This window comes from Emiliania huxleyi (genome assembly GCF_000372725.1).
Source record: "Emiliania huxleyi CCMP1516 unplaced genomic scaffold EMIHUscaffold_80, whole genome shotgun sequence".
NCBI classification, from domain to species: Eukaryota; Haptophyta; order Isochrysidales; family Noelaerhabdaceae; genus Emiliania; species Emiliania huxleyi.
This window is the reverse complement of record NW_005196020.1, coordinates 462,251-475,699: the sequence shown is the minus strand read 5'-3', so window position 1 is coordinate 475,699 and position 13,449 is coordinate 462,251. Positions and strand designations below refer to the sequence as shown.

Genomic DNA, 13,449 nt, shown 5'->3' with positions numbered 1-13,449 from the left:
TACCCCACATCATCCCCCTCTCCACCTCCCCGCCTCCCCTGCTCTCTCTCCTGTGAAGGCTCTCTCTCCCACAGCGGGCCCGTGCCTCCGCAGGTCTGCCCTGAGGTGTGGCACCTCGAAAACCACACGCTCAATCTCAAGGTGCTGGCGGCGACTCTCCACGCGACGCTGCTGTGAACAGCGTCTCCTCACACCTCCAGCTGTGAGCAGGGCTCGTACGACTGGCTCGAGTCGGCAAACAAGGAGGCGACCAAGCAGGCGGCGCAGGCCGACACGTACATCGACGGGCTTGGCAACGAGGTTGCCATCGCCAAGGCCAAGAAGCCGCCCACCAAGGCGGAGCTCAAGAAGATCAAGAAGGCGATCGCCGAGAAGCGCAAGGGCGGCCTCGAGGTGTACACGGACGAGGAGCTCGAGGAGGCGGGCTTCTTGGTGGAGGGCTGAGGGAGGGGACCCCCTCAGCCCGGGTCAGAGTGTCCTCGCCGGGGCCGCCCCTGCGGCTCGAGTCAGGGGCATGAGGTCGGCGGGCGGCGGGCGGCGGGGGGGAGGTGACTGGCCGGGCGCGGCCGGCTTCCTCCTCTCTCGTGCACCCGTCCCCGCGGCCGTAGATCCTCGCGCGCGCGCCGCGCCGCCGCCGCGCGGCGCGCCGGGGACTACCGCTTGCAGCTGCTGCGCGGGCGCCGTCCTTGCAGGACGGCCCGCCCGCTAGTTATTTGCATAACACGTGGTTCGCTCGCCTTGGTTTGTGTTATAGATTGATGTAGTCCCGGGTACGTCTTCTCTACGCTCGGAGCCTTCACACCTCTCCCCGCAGCCCACCAATGGCTGCGCGCCCTCGCGGTCGCGCGGCTCGCGCGTCGCGCGCTATCCTTTAGCATTTAGAGCCGTAGGTCGCTAACAGGTAAGGTAATTTTTGTACACCCGTGCCGGAGATTACTCCTCCGAACAACTCAAGTTCGATCGGCCCCACAGTCTCGAACTGGCAGCCACTCATCTACGAGACTCCACTCATGCACAAACGACTCTCCACTCACGTACAGTACGCGTAGTACTAGTAGCTGGCGGGGCTTGCCCACGGACGCTGGCGGCGCTCGCCCGGGCGCTGCGTGGCGGCGCTCGCGCGCCCCGGTCGCACTGGCGGCGCCCTTCACACCAACACGACGCCATTGCGAGTTCTACTTCTAGGAACCGAAGCCGCGCGGCTCCACATCTGCCCTGAAAGGCGGCGGGCTGTCGCCCCGCGCACGGCGGCACTTTAGACAACTGACCGGGCCGCCCCGCCTTCACCGACGGGCATCTGCCCCGCCTTCACCGACGCGTCCGGCGCAGCAAAAGTGGCTCCCGACGCCGCCTTGGACGCGTCTGCGGCGCTTGCGCCGGGGGGCTTGGGCATGAGGCAGTTGAGGGCCTGCAGTAGCAAGGGCAGCGTGACGCAGCCGTAAAAGTAGGTCAGCGCCAGACAGCAAATCATCGGCTTGAACACGTAGTTCAAGACGAAGCCAAAGGTGGTCGCGAGCAGCAGGAGGATGCCGAGGAGCGACGAGAGGAACGCGAGGAGCATCGGCACAAACAGGGACCGCATCGCCGCCTCCGCACGCGCGGCGGCGGCGGATGCGCCGCTCGCGAGGAAGGCGTGGGTGATGTGCACCGCGAACTCGGTCGCGAACCCGACCGCGCACAGCGACGACATGGCGCTGATCCCGCTGAGGGGAACGCCGACCCAGCCGAGTAGGCCGACCACCGACACGACCGAGGCGGCGATGGCGGCGGCGATGAGGATGGCGCCCACGACGGCGCCCTGGAGGGCGTCGGTCGCGGCCCAGCCGAGGGAGAGCAGTTCGCATGCGAGGAAGGCGCAGGCGACCGCCACTGCGGCGAGGGAGGCGTACAGGATCGTCGCGAGCAGGAACGTCTCAATCGTGAGGTACTGCTCCCAGTAGTCGTACGGGACGCCTGGCGCGGGCAGGGCGAGGGGCGGCGGTGAGGGAGGCGGCGGGAGGAGGGCGGCGGTGTAGAGAGCAAGAGAGAGCGAGAGAGAGAGAGGGAGGGAGAGAGAGAGAGAGAGAGAGAGAGAGAGAGAGAGAAAGAGAGAGAGAGAGAGAGAGAGAGAGAGAGAGAGAGAGAGAGAGAGAGAGAGAGAGAGGCGGGGGGGGGGAGAGGCCGGAGGGAGGAGAGAGGCGGGAGGGAGGAGAGAGGCGGGAGGGAGGAGAGAGGCGGGAGGGAGAGAGCCACCGCTCATGAAGCAGTGGAGCGGGCCGACGGAAACGTCGTACACACCGGCCGCTCTCACCGGCTGGATGGCACCGGAGTCGTCACAGAGGCCGCGCGTGTTGCGGATCAGCGTGAGGTAATCCTCTGTGGTGTAGAGGTGGACCGCGTTCGTCTGCGAGCCGCCGACCTGACGAGATTGCCCGAGATTACCCGAGATGGCCCGAGATGATCCGAGATGGCCCGAGAGTAGTCGAGCCGTCGACCTGGCTGAACAGCACCGGCGCTTCAAAGGCACCAGGCGAGGCCTGCTTGATCTCTGGGCCGAGCAGTGCGTAGTTCGGGTCGTGCTGGAGCCAGAGGCTCGCGCACGTGTCGAACGTGGCCGGAGCAACGTCGAGCACGGGGCAGAACGCCGTGTGGCCCGAAGGCTTGTAGCCCGCGAGGGAGGCGGCGGCGTCACTCATCGAGGCGGGGTTCGAGGGTGAGCACGAGACGCCAAAGCCGTCCACTATGGCGCACAGCACAGGCGACATGTTCGTGTGCGCGAAAGCGAACATGGCGTACAGATCGCCGTCCCACTGCGCCAGCGCCGGCTCGCGCGCAAAGTCGGCGCAGACGCCTCCGTCCGCCCGGGTCTTAAGGCCGTAAACGTTTGGGTAGAACGTGGCCGTGCAGTTCGGGTCGACTTCCGGCCCGCACGTGTAGAGGGCGTTCGCGGGAGGGACGCATCCGATCGCGGGGTGCGCCCACGCGGCCATCGACGCCGTCCAGACAAGGCCCGAACGAGGGCTTGCGGACACCTCGGGGAGGGCGGCGACGTTCTCCCAGGTCCGGAGCATGCCGAGCTGCGAGAGTGGGTTCTCGTACTCGAGGGCGCCAAAGTTCATGCTGATCGGCCAGAGCGGGAAGTGCTGTGAGCGGTCGACAAAGTAGACCTCCACCCAAGTGTCGGAACGAGCAAAGTCGTTGAGCTCGAGGCCGAGCGGGAGGTCGTTCACCTTGACGGCGCACGTCGCCAGCAGCGCGGCGGAGAGCACTCCGACGAGCAGCTGCGAGGCGCGCCACTTGGAGAGGGCGCGGAGGTAGGCGCCTCGGAAGCAGTACTTGTCGGCGAGCACGCTGGCAGACCGTTCCGAAAGATCAGCACCCGCGTCCGCGGGCGCGACGGCGCTGCAGGGACAGAGCTCGCTGCGCCGGGACGCCTGGCGGTGGAGGTCAAAGGCAATGAGCGCGGGCAAGGCGGTCACCATGGCCGCCCAGAGCATCGTGACGGCGACCATCGCAACGTACGCTGTCTCGTAGACGCCCGACAGGTCCGAGCGCGCCATCACGGCGAACATGATCAGGTTGATGAGCGAGGTGAGCGAGACGGGCGCGAGAACCTCCGCCATCACCTCGCCCAGCACCAGCGCGGGCGCGGCGCCGCCGCTGGCGCCCCGACGCCGCTCGACTGCGTAGGCGATGATGAACATGTCGTCGACGCCGATCCCGACGAGGAGGAAGGGGAGCACCCACATGGTGATGATGTTGAGCTTGATGCCGGCGAGTGCCACCAGGCCGAGCGAGGCGAGGAAGGCGAGGACGGCGAGCGCGACGCCAGAGAGCGCGAGGAGGACGCGCGAGCGGACGGCGGAGGCGCAGTCGACAAAGAAGAGGGCCGCGAGAGCGCCGACCAGGAGAAAGTTGACGATCATGATGTTGATCGAGCTGTAGGTCTCGTCGCGGAGGGTCTGCGTGAATGTGCCCGGCACGACCGCGTCGTCCGAGAAGGCCGAATGCAGGGTCCGCGTGACGCGAGCAGGGTCGGGGTCACTCTCCCACGGACCCGCCTAGGGAAAGGGAAAGTGGTCAACTCTCCCTCCGCACACACGAGGTGGTGGGGCAAGGGCCAGGCAGCCCTCTCGCATCTCCTCGTCCGACGACAGGGGCCCCACGGCATTCAAAGTGCAGGGCCCGGTGCGCGTGGGTGAGCGGTGTAGCTCGCCTGCTCTGCCACCGCCGACTCCTCGAGCGCCGCCTAAAGGCCAACGGGCGCGGGGATCGCGTGAAGGGCGGGCTCTTCATGAAAGATGAGGTGGGTGTCCATTAGGTGCGCGCCTTCATCGCCTCGAGCACCTCCATCGCCTCCTCGAGCGAGATGTCTCTCGCCCCCCCCGCGGTCTCGGGGCGAGCCGAGAGGCGCTGCTGCACCGCCGCGCCGTTGGTGAGGACGAAGACTGCCTGCAGACGCGAGTAGGAGTGGCGGGCAGGAGTGGCGGGCGGTGAGGGCGGTGATGAGGGTTAGCCGAGGGGACGCCTGAACAGCGCCCGCATACTCATAGAAGCCGCTGGCGTTGGCCTTTGCGCTGCCGACGACGAGCTCCTTGTTGACCTCGCCGTAGATGGTGCCGCCGTCCCAAGCGAAGCACTCTCCCGAGACGGCCGCTCTCACCTGACGAGATTGCCCGAGATTACCCGAGATTGCCGGAGATTGCCCGAGACGGCCGCTCTCACCTCTGCGTCAGGGAGAAGGGCGCCGTCGCCGTCGCGCAGCTTCGGCTTGGAGTCGTAGGGCGAGGCGGGGATGAGGCCGGACTGGAGGATTGCCGCCGACACAATCGCGTCCTTTGCCGACTGCTCCATAGCGGTGCTGTTGCAGGAGGGAAGCGCAGCAGCAGTGCATCCTTGGAGGAGCAGGGTTTCGTAAAGGGCCGTGGACGGCTCGCCGCATGTGATGTTTGGCGGAGTAGGGGAGACGAGGCCGCAGGGGATCGTGATCGCGTCCGGCGCCCCCATGGCCAGTCCGAGCACAAGAGGTTGCCATTCCACGACGCTGCTTCCCTCATAAAAGCAATCGAGGACGGTCGGCACCACGCACGGCAGAAGGTAGGGACGTGCGGTCAGGCAAACGTCGGACAGGTCGTACGCGTTGCCTCGGACGTTGACCGTGGTCGCGTAGATTCGCGTCATAGCATCGTCGTGCTCGAGCAGAGAGCGCGCGTCGAGCATCGTGCTGTGCCCATCGCGTGCGCGGGCCAGAACGAGAAGGTTTGTCGTCACTTCTCCTGCGCCATTCTCGATGCGGTACTCCCTGTCTGCCGCATAAGACGACCTGTCGGGAATCCAAAGCTCAGCGACGCTGTCTTGGATCTCGAACTGCGGGAAGCCGGCGCCGATCAGGATTGTGAACGTGATCGGCGCGAGGAGAGCGAGGGCCGAGCGGAGTTGGAGGTTGCTGCCGAGTGCTTGGCCGTACGAAGAGGCGAGCACCATCTTGGGGAGGCTCTGAACGTCAAGATGGCGTGGCGCTTGGCGACGAGGACTGCGCTGCGAGCGCCGAGTTTGCTGCCTTGGGCTGCGCTGCCCGATTTGGCGAGCACCTCCGGCTACGAAACACATGATTAGTCACGTGAGTACATTTTTTCTTTTTTCTACCAGCAAGAGTTGGGAGAATAGTCATTCTTCTTGTTGGGATACCAGTCCCATTCTGTTCCGCGATAGCCGGCCGCGCGACCTTCCTCGTAAGAGTAGCCAGCCCTGTGGCACTCAAAGGGCGAGTAGCCCGCCGCCTTAATCTCCTGAAGCGCGAAGCCCGCCGCCTTGAGCCCAAGACTCCATCCAATTGAGTAGCCCGCCGCCTTGGCCTCCTGCGGCGAGTAGCCCGCCGCCTTGGCCTCCCTTGCCGCCCGCAAAGCTGCCTGGATCTGTGCCGCCGAGTAGCCTGCCTGTGTGACCTCAACCTTTGTGAAGCCTCCGCGGATCACATCTACAAGCGTGTAGCGCACCGACATGACGTCTTGGATCGAGAAGCCCACCGCCTTGAGGCCCTCAACAAAGCCCCACGCCTTTGCCTGTGCTATGGTCATCGTATAGCCTGCTGCATTCGCCTCCTTCGCCGTGTAGCCGTCTGCCTTGACTTCCTCCATAGTGTAGCCCGCCGCCTTGGCCTCTGCGCATGAGACGCCAGCCGCCTTGAGCCCAACCACGTGGCCTTTTGTACGCAGCTGCTTGAGCGTCAACCCCGATAAGAGGTCGGCCTTCAAGGCCTCCGCCTCCCTCCGCCTCGCCAACTCTGCCCTCGCCCTCGACTCCTTCTCCGCCCGCGCCTTAAAAGCCTCATCGGACTCGACAAAGAGACCAAACAGGTGCTGCTTCCGCGAAATTGGGCCGTCGGTGTCCTCGGCAGTCTCGAGCTGGGAGCTTGGCGCCACGAAATCAGCCTTCTGGCTCTCCTCTGCCGCCTTGAGCTCAGCACAGGAGTAGCCAGCGCGCAGCAGCTCAGATTGCGAGTAGCCTGCCTCCTTGGCCGCTTGCAGCGAGTACCCTGCAGCCTTGAGTCCCTCGACATAGCCCGCAGCCTTCGCATCCGCGCAGGTCATACCGCACAGCCGCTGCACCTGCACCTGTAGCTGTTGCACCAGATCCCTCAGCTCGGAGTTCTGCGTCTCGAGCGCCTCTACGCGAGTTTCCAGCGATTGCACTGCCTGCTTGGATTCCGTCGCGAGACGATCGCACACTTCGTCAGCCTCATCCACGCGCGCCAGCGCATGCCCGACGAGCATCTCCAGCGTCGGCTGCATGCTCTCTTCGGCGACACGCGGCATGGGACGGACGAGTCTCGGCGAGGACCGGCGGTTTGGAAAAGAATTTTACAACAAAACTCCCTCGCACGACACTGGGCACAGGACTGGGCACGGGGAGAGCGGCATTGTGCATGGTGCGGAGTGCATTGCCGTTCTTAACGGAGTCGCTTAGGCGGCTCCGGTGGTGAGCCTGTGTGTGTGCCAGTCCGCGCCAGTCTGCGCCCTTGTCGTGCCAGTGTGCTGTGAGAGAGGCTTGGGGCTTAAGAATTCTTTTCGTCTTGAGCAGCTCTCCCGACGGTGCTCTCTTCGTCTTGAGCAGCTGGGGCTGAGCTCTACATGAAGCTGTTCGCGGCCCTGTTCCTCTTCACGTCGGCCGCCCTTGGGCTGGTTGCTCCTCGGCCGGCGCAGCGCGCTGTCTCCCACACCCATGCGCCGGCGCTCCTGATTGGTGCATGGACGCTTCCGACACGCTTTCCTGCCTTCGCCTCCCCACCTCCACAGGCGCCTCTGCCTCTGTCCCGCTCACGCGGTCCGCGACATGCCCACCGACAGGCGCGAGTCCTGCTCGGCCGACTCTCGCCGCGTCGCGCTCGCTCGTCCTGCTGCAAGAGCCGGATGGCGTCGCAGAGGCGAAGCTGACGTGGAACACGGCAATCGACGCAGAGGGCAACACGTACTACTGGAACTCGGCGGGCGCGTCGACGTATGAGCAGCCGGCCGACTTCGACCCGGCAACCGCCAAGAGCAGCGGGGTCTACCAAGCCAAAGGCAACGATGGGGCGTTGTACGACGACGAGGTTCCGGAGGGGCAGCAGGTCGTCTACACTTCTGGGGAGAAGAAGCCCACGCTTAGCAACACAATGCGCGACAAAATGATCGCCGAGTCGCGTGGCCTCGGCGCGGACCCGAACGCGAAGAATCCTTTCCTACCCGTGTTCTTCGGCGTGGGCGTTTTCGTCGTGCTCGGTGCCCTTACACAAATCTGAGCCGCCCGCGCTGCCACGTGCAGGGGAGTGCATTACGCTTTACGGTGGCTAGCCCGGTCCTCCTCCCAGATCCGCGACTCTTCGCCCGCCCGCGAGAGATTGGGCTGCGAGTTCCGAGAGTTGACTCGGGTGGTGGGTGTGTGCACGCGGCCCCCTCTGTTGATTGTTTTTGTCATTTTGGATTTTGAGCATGTGTACTGTCGTTCATACAGCCAATCTCATCACGCGCGCGGCACCGTGTGAAAGCATTGACGATGACGTTACGCCCGCGGGCACAATCCCCTCTCCCGACTCGAGCCTCGCCAGCAGCTCCGCGTCTCCTCGCATCCGGCTGACCGCCAAGCAAACGTCATCGCCGCCGGTGCTCTCTCAGACCATCGAACCTGAAGCGTGGCCCCACCTTGGTCCAGCCCTGCAGGCAGAGAGGCGGCGGTGGAGGCCGCCGCCCGGCGCATTCAACGAGGAGAGGTGGGGCGCCCGGCCGCCTCCGCCGCGGCACTCGACGCCCGGCCCCGCCAGCTACTCGCCCCACCTCTGCACCTACCTGTCAACCCGGTCGGGTACATTTTATAGATGCAGATTTCAGATGCAAGTAGCGAGGACCACCAGCCCTTACCCACAAGCTCCGACACAAATACTCGGCACCCTCCATAGGCTCCGCTCGCTCGTGGTCTGGCAGATGGAGCGTGGAGGACCGCGGCCGCTACCTTGGCCAGTGCGCCGTCGAGCAGACGGCGAGCGGGATGGTTGGCCGGGGCATAGCCTTGCAATCCTCGGGTCCTGGACCTACGTACAGGCCACCCGACTCGGGCACAAGGTCCCCAACCCGCCCGTCGACAAGCACGAGCGTCGCCAGTGCGAGTGGCCGGCCCACACAGCCTGCAGGGCTCGGCACGACCTCGCCATTCGGCACCGCGCGGCCCGTCTCTGCTTGCAGCATTGCGAGGCAAGCACCGCAAAGTCATGACACGCCTGTCAGTCCCGCGGCGCTCCCCATGGCGCCCCCTCCCAAGTCCCAACCACCGTCCGATCCACCCTGTGTGCGCCCCCGCAGCAGCGGGAGGGCCACTTCGACACGCCGCCCAGTCGCCCTGCCGCTCAACGCGCCTGGTCCCGGCCCGGGTGCTTACTCGCCCGACGCTCAGAACGCTGTCCTCTCAACCACGCGCAATGCGAGAGCGGCGAGTGTTGTGACAGCGGCAGTGGCGAGCAGCGTCTCTTTACATGTGCGGCTGTGGACAGGTACGCGAGTGCTGCTTCGCCAGAGGGCAGCGCCGCTTCGCTGGGATCGGGTCCGTGTACGGGGCACCGCGCGCAGCGCATGCAGCGCCCTTCTACAATCCCTCCGACAGTGCAGTGCGGAGGAGGGGCGCACGCGCCACGGTTGGGACCGCGAGGAGGTTCCCTCGGGATGGCTAGCATGAACAGCTCGCACATGCCTCCACGGGAGGGGTGACTTAGAGGGGTGAGCGGAAGAACCAGCAATAAGAGCGACGTGTAAACTCGACAATCGACAATGTCGCTCACGCTAGATCACGCTCACCGCACGCGCGCGAGCCGAGCGCGCTCACGCGGACACCGCACACGAGGATGCACGCGGTCCGTCGTGCCATGTTCGACCCCAAACCTCACTACCCCAGGGGCACGCCCCGATGTTTTGTCTTTTACGTACAGTAGTCGAGCAGACACGAGGCACTCTCGCCTAGTTTGTTTATCACACTATCTTGGTGGCCGTCCGGAGCAGCATCGAGAGCAGCATTTCACCGCCAAAGGAGGCGAACCCCGCGTTCCACAAAAGAGCTATCATGCGAGATGCCCATCCCAGCCCCTGCACCTCGTCGTGATGCTGGTAGGAGAGCATCACGAGCATCAGCGAGTTTAGCAACAGATGCTCCGCGACGCCAAGCTCATTGACGAGTTTCCACGGCTTCAGCTCTCGCCGAGGCGCGTTCAGCTGGTTCTGCCAGCCCGGCGCGCCCGCGTAAGTCTCCATAACCTTTGCACTCAGCTGGGAGCTAGCCATTCGGTAGATGGGCAGGCGCCGCTGATGACCAACAAATAGCGCGAGCGCGAAGCATGCGCAGAGCTTGGTGTACCATTCTCTGCGAAAGAGGCCGCTTATGGATGGGGCGACTATGAGCAGAAGCGCACCCAGGAGGTGCGCAGCCATGAGCAATCGAACCGCGGGCCTGTTTCTTGCCGGGAGTTTCGACACGGCGTGCCTGTAGGCCGCGGGTGTCATCCATTCCGCTTCCGTCCCTGGCGCTGCGAAGGCCGTGGCGTAGTCGCGCAGCGGAACCGGATTGCCAGCAAGCAGAATGAGGCCAGCCGGAGGGAGGTAGGAGAGGAAGTCGGCGAAAGTCTCTGCAGCCTGCACCGGATTGCTCGTGCTGGTTAGGATCGTCCAGGCATGGACTCCTCCGGCTAGCAGGCTGAACCCCGCCCAGGTCGCCGCTCGCCGGAGCCAGGTGTAGTTGTTGGCGCAAGAGATGGGCGGAAAGAGCACGGGCCCGCCGGACGCGTGGTAACCGATGTACGGCAGGTACATCACTCCGAGCTGGACCAGCCCGAGGAGGAGTCCGAGCATGTCCATGTTCGGGCGTAGCGCGCATAGCTGGCGCGCTCGCCGCGAGACAGAGACTGCCAAGGCCCACGACAGCAGCGTCGCGGCCAAGTGCGCCAACAGCTTTGTTTCAGTGGACTCTAGACGCCAGCGTGACAGGCGCGGAGAAGGCATGCGGCCAAGAGGCACGAGCGGCGCAGGACTGGCACGGACGAGGCACCAACGCCTGCCGGGCTCAAAGACTTGGGTAGGCACGTAGTTTCGCTCGTCGCCCCCCCCCCCCCGGGGGGGGGGCGACAGGCTGCGGATGCCGTCGGCTGCTCACCTCGCTGTGCTCTGCCACCTCCTCCTCCTCCTCCCGCTCACGAAAGGGGTGGAGTTCCTGCCGCGCCGAGCCTTCGGGCAGCTCTCGCGCAGGGCATGTCTGGCGGCACCGCTGACTGCCGTCGCCTTCGGCCGACCGCCGACTGCCGCCGCCTCGGGCGATCTCAGTGCCGCCGCCGTCTCGAGCGGTGACGACCTTGCCGTGATATCGACGGCGCGGAAGTTGGACGGCGTGCTTGCCGATTGGGACGCCGAGATTGCCCTCGTTCAGCTCGGCCGGCAGGCGAACCCGACACTTCGCCCTGCCTCCATCTGGCCACGGAACGACGCCTCTTTCCCTCCCCTCGGCCGACAGGGCGCGTTGCAGTCGTCAGCCAACCTGCTGCAGGAGGATGCGCTGAAGCGGCTCGGCGCAGGCGCGAGGGCGGCCGGTGGCGGTGAGAGCAGTGAGAGCGGCGTCTCGTCACACCGCCCCGTGTGCCGTGAGCAGGCGCCGCCGGCGCGAGCTTCACGCAGCACAAGAACGCAATGCTGACTTACCTCTTCCTGGTCACCGGCGCGACCAAGTACGAGGGAGCCGAAAAGGCGGCCGGGACGTGGAGATGTATCCGAGAGGTGGCCGCGCTGTGGCCGAGATGGAGCTGTGGCGAGGGTCGATAAGACCTGTGGAGGCCGCCTCGACATGTCCACGACGTGTGCGCGTCATGTCCGCGACGTCTCGGATAGGCTGCCGGCTACGCGCGCGACGCGAGGAGGGAGGCGCTGGCGGCGCGGCAGGCGAGTACAAGTAGAGGAAGAGCGCCGACGCCCGACGAGAGGGTAGATCCTCTGGTGGCCGCAGCCAGTCCTCGGCTAGACGTCGGCTGCATCTCCGTTCAGGCGCTCGACGAGGTGGCGCGAGCCGTGGGCATCGAGCTCGCATCAAAGCCGGCGGCGGCTGCCTCAGACTGAGGGCGCTTGGGCGCGGGGAGCGGCATCCCGCCGCGCGCCGGCTCCGGGACCCGGCTTCCGCTCGCCACACAAACATGCAATAAAAGTAATACTTCTCGACTTCCAACACCCGGACGTGCTCCATGCTACCACCCACTCAACTCTCAAGACACACGCTCAATACTGCAGAGTGCATGTCACGTACCATCGCGATTCGCGAAACACGACCCGCAACAACCCCCGGGGGGCCAGGTGCCGGCCAGCGCACAACTCAGCGTGGTTCACGACACCACAAGGACAGCCGATGCAGCCGCCCTCGACGAAGCGCAAGCGCGCACATGCATTACATCGGGCTCGAAACGTATTGCCCATCGCACAACTAGATGTGTAGCCTACCGCGGAACTCCCAACAGAACTCGTCACGCGTACGTCCCCGCTCGCGCCTGCTCCTTGATCTCGCGCAGGAACTTGCAGAGCGCGTCGATGTGCTGCCGCACCGCCGCGTCGGCCGCCGCTCCCCAGTTCCGTCGGAGCGGGCCGCCATCGCGCATGCAGGAGAGGGCGTAGTCCACGGAGAGCTCGCCCTTCTTGATCCTTGCCAGCTGCTCCTGCTGGTTTTTTTGCACGCTGTTTGCCTTCGCCACGAAGATCTTTGTGGTGAGCGGTTGGCCGCTCGGCGTGGGGTCGCCTGGCTTGCCCTGAATGCGCAGGCCGCAGGCCCACGTGGCGGCCGCCTCGCCCCCCTGTGTGCGCGCACGCTTCGGGGCAGGTGTCGGCGCACTGCGCGCCGCGTCATCCGCGCCGCGCTTCTTCGTCGCGGCGTCGCCGTCGTGGAGCAAACCGAGCCGCTGCGCGACCTGCCTCGCGACGTGCTCGCGCAACGCCGCGACGTGCGCGTCGATGTCCTCCGCGGACGCGCCACTCACCCTCTGCTTCCACTTGGTCGCCAGCGTTGGACGACCGGGCCCGTTGATCGGGCCGTGGAAGTTTGGCATTCCGTCGGTCAGCCGCGAGAGGCATTGCGCAGCGGAGAACTCGCCTGCGGCGATGCGGCGGTCCAGCTCCGCCTTGTTCCACTCGAGCCCGCTTATCCAGTGGACGCCGAGGTGATGCTCTCCTGCAGGCCACATGTTGACGCGCGCCTGCTCGAGGACGACAGAGTTACGCTGCCAGCGTCGCGACGAGTCCATCGCCGAGAGAGACGACACGTCTCTCCCGGCCCGACTGTCTGGTATAGCCCCAGCCGACGTGAACTCTCGAGGGATCTCGAGTTGCACGAACTCTGAGTTGCACGGACTCTGTTCACACCGAGCAGCTGGGAGTGGCTGCGGCTATAGCAGACAGCCGGCCCGACTATGAATAAACGAAAGAAAAGAAACCGAGAATGGGAGGACGGACAGGGATTTTAAGGAGAGCGAGAGGGGTGTGATGCGCTAGCCGTCGCCCACCCTTGGGCGTCCGCCTCTTCCTATCTCTCTTCGCAGTCTCTCGCCGATTCTCGCTGCAACCTTCATGCCACCTCGCGTTACTAGTCTCGCGTTTAAGGAGTCGCAAGTATTTCTTTTCTCCTCCAACTCCATGTCCAGGCTGGGGGGGGGGTCGACAGACGACACGTTTCACTGAGGTCTGAGCGGAAAAGATAAAGAAATTACCGTGCACGACAACTCACCATCACGACTCGACTTGACTCTCGATGACGCGCACGAGGCACGTACACGGCTCTATCCGCGTTCAGGCTTCAGCTGAGAGTACCACATCTCCTTCCGACATCTTAGACCTCATGCGTCAGAGTGGGACCTACGCCGCGCCGGGTGGGGGGCGCGCCCGGTCCTCGACGGAGCCGCGCGCCCCAGGCGACCCAGGCGGCGAGTAG

General features: G+C 65.3%; 7 protein-coding genes across 7 annotated transcripts in view; 3 read left to right on the top strand and 4 right to left on the bottom strand.

The window, feature by feature from the left end:
* Positions 1–935, top strand: part of EMIHUDRAFT_438642 (putative ABC transporter) — a 5,588-nt gene extending 4,653 nt beyond the window's left edge. The window contains exons 9-10 of the mRNA XM_005759365.1: positions 59–141; positions 211–935. Coding sequence (XP_005759422.1) covers positions 59–141; positions 211–444 — 317 coding nt within the window. The 3' untranslated portion in view covers positions 445–935. The remainder of the gene's footprint in view (positions 1–58; positions 142–210) is intronic.
* Positions 936–1,255: 320 nt separating this feature from the next.
* EMIHUDRAFT_312240 (hypothetical protein) lies at positions 1,256–5,463 on the bottom strand (the record flags this gene model as incomplete). Its single annotated transcript, XM_005759364.1, has 7 exons — positions 1,256–1,953; positions 2,233–2,398; positions 2,475–4,040; positions 4,208–4,228; positions 4,327–4,431; positions 4,514–4,642; positions 4,705–5,463. 7 exons carry the CDS (start codon positions 5,461–5,463, stop codon positions 1,256–1,258), a joined length of 3,444 nt encoding a protein of 1,147 aa, XP_005759421.1.
* Positions 5,464–5,621: 158 nt separating this feature from the next.
* On the bottom strand, positions 5,622–6,794 carry EMIHUDRAFT_106664 (hypothetical protein; the record flags this gene model as incomplete). The annotated part of the gene is made up of 1 exon (XM_005759363.1): positions 5,622–6,794. The coding sequence occupies one exon, from the start codon at positions 6,792–6,794 to the stop codon at positions 5,622–5,624; it is 1,173 nt and encodes a 390-aa protein (XP_005759420.1).
* Positions 6,795–7,083: 289 nt separating this feature from the next.
* On the top strand, positions 7,084–7,963 carry EMIHUDRAFT_438638 (hypothetical protein). Its single transcript, XM_005759362.1, has 2 exons — positions 7,084–7,221; positions 7,326–7,963. Exons 1-2 carry the CDS (start codon positions 7,110–7,112, stop codon positions 7,757–7,759), a joined length of 546 nt encoding a protein of 181 aa, XP_005759419.1. The 5' UTR covers positions 7,084–7,109; the 3' UTR covers positions 7,760–7,963.
* Positions 7,964–9,473: 1,510 nt separating this feature from the next.
* EMIHUDRAFT_218737 (Hypothetical protein) lies at positions 9,474–10,496 on the bottom strand (the record flags this gene model as incomplete). The annotated part of the gene is made up of 1 exon (XM_005759361.1): positions 9,474–10,496. One exon carries the CDS (start codon positions 10,494–10,496, stop codon positions 9,474–9,476), a length of 1,023 nt encoding a protein of 340 aa, XP_005759418.1.
* A 133-nt stretch (positions 10,497–10,629) lies between these two features.
* On the top strand, positions 10,630–11,597 carry EMIHUDRAFT_218736 (hypothetical protein; the record flags this gene model as incomplete). The annotated part of the gene is made up of 4 exons (XM_005759360.1): positions 10,630–10,911; positions 11,002–11,083; positions 11,137–11,261; positions 11,526–11,597. 4 exons carry the CDS (start codon positions 10,630–10,632, stop codon positions 11,595–11,597), a joined length of 561 nt encoding a protein of 186 aa, XP_005759417.1.
* A 61-nt stretch (positions 11,598–11,658) lies between these two features.
* On the bottom strand, positions 11,659–12,811 carry EMIHUDRAFT_453382 (hypothetical protein). The gene is made up of 2 exons (XM_005759359.1): positions 12,503–12,811; positions 11,659–12,319 (listed from the first exon to the last, which is right to left on the bottom strand). The coding sequence occupies exons 1-2, from the start codon at positions 12,594–12,596 to the stop codon at positions 11,754–11,756; spliced, it is 660 nt and encodes a 219-aa protein (XP_005759416.1). The 5' UTR covers positions 12,597–12,811; the 3' UTR covers positions 11,659–11,753.
* Positions 12,812–13,449: the final 638 nt, after the last annotated feature.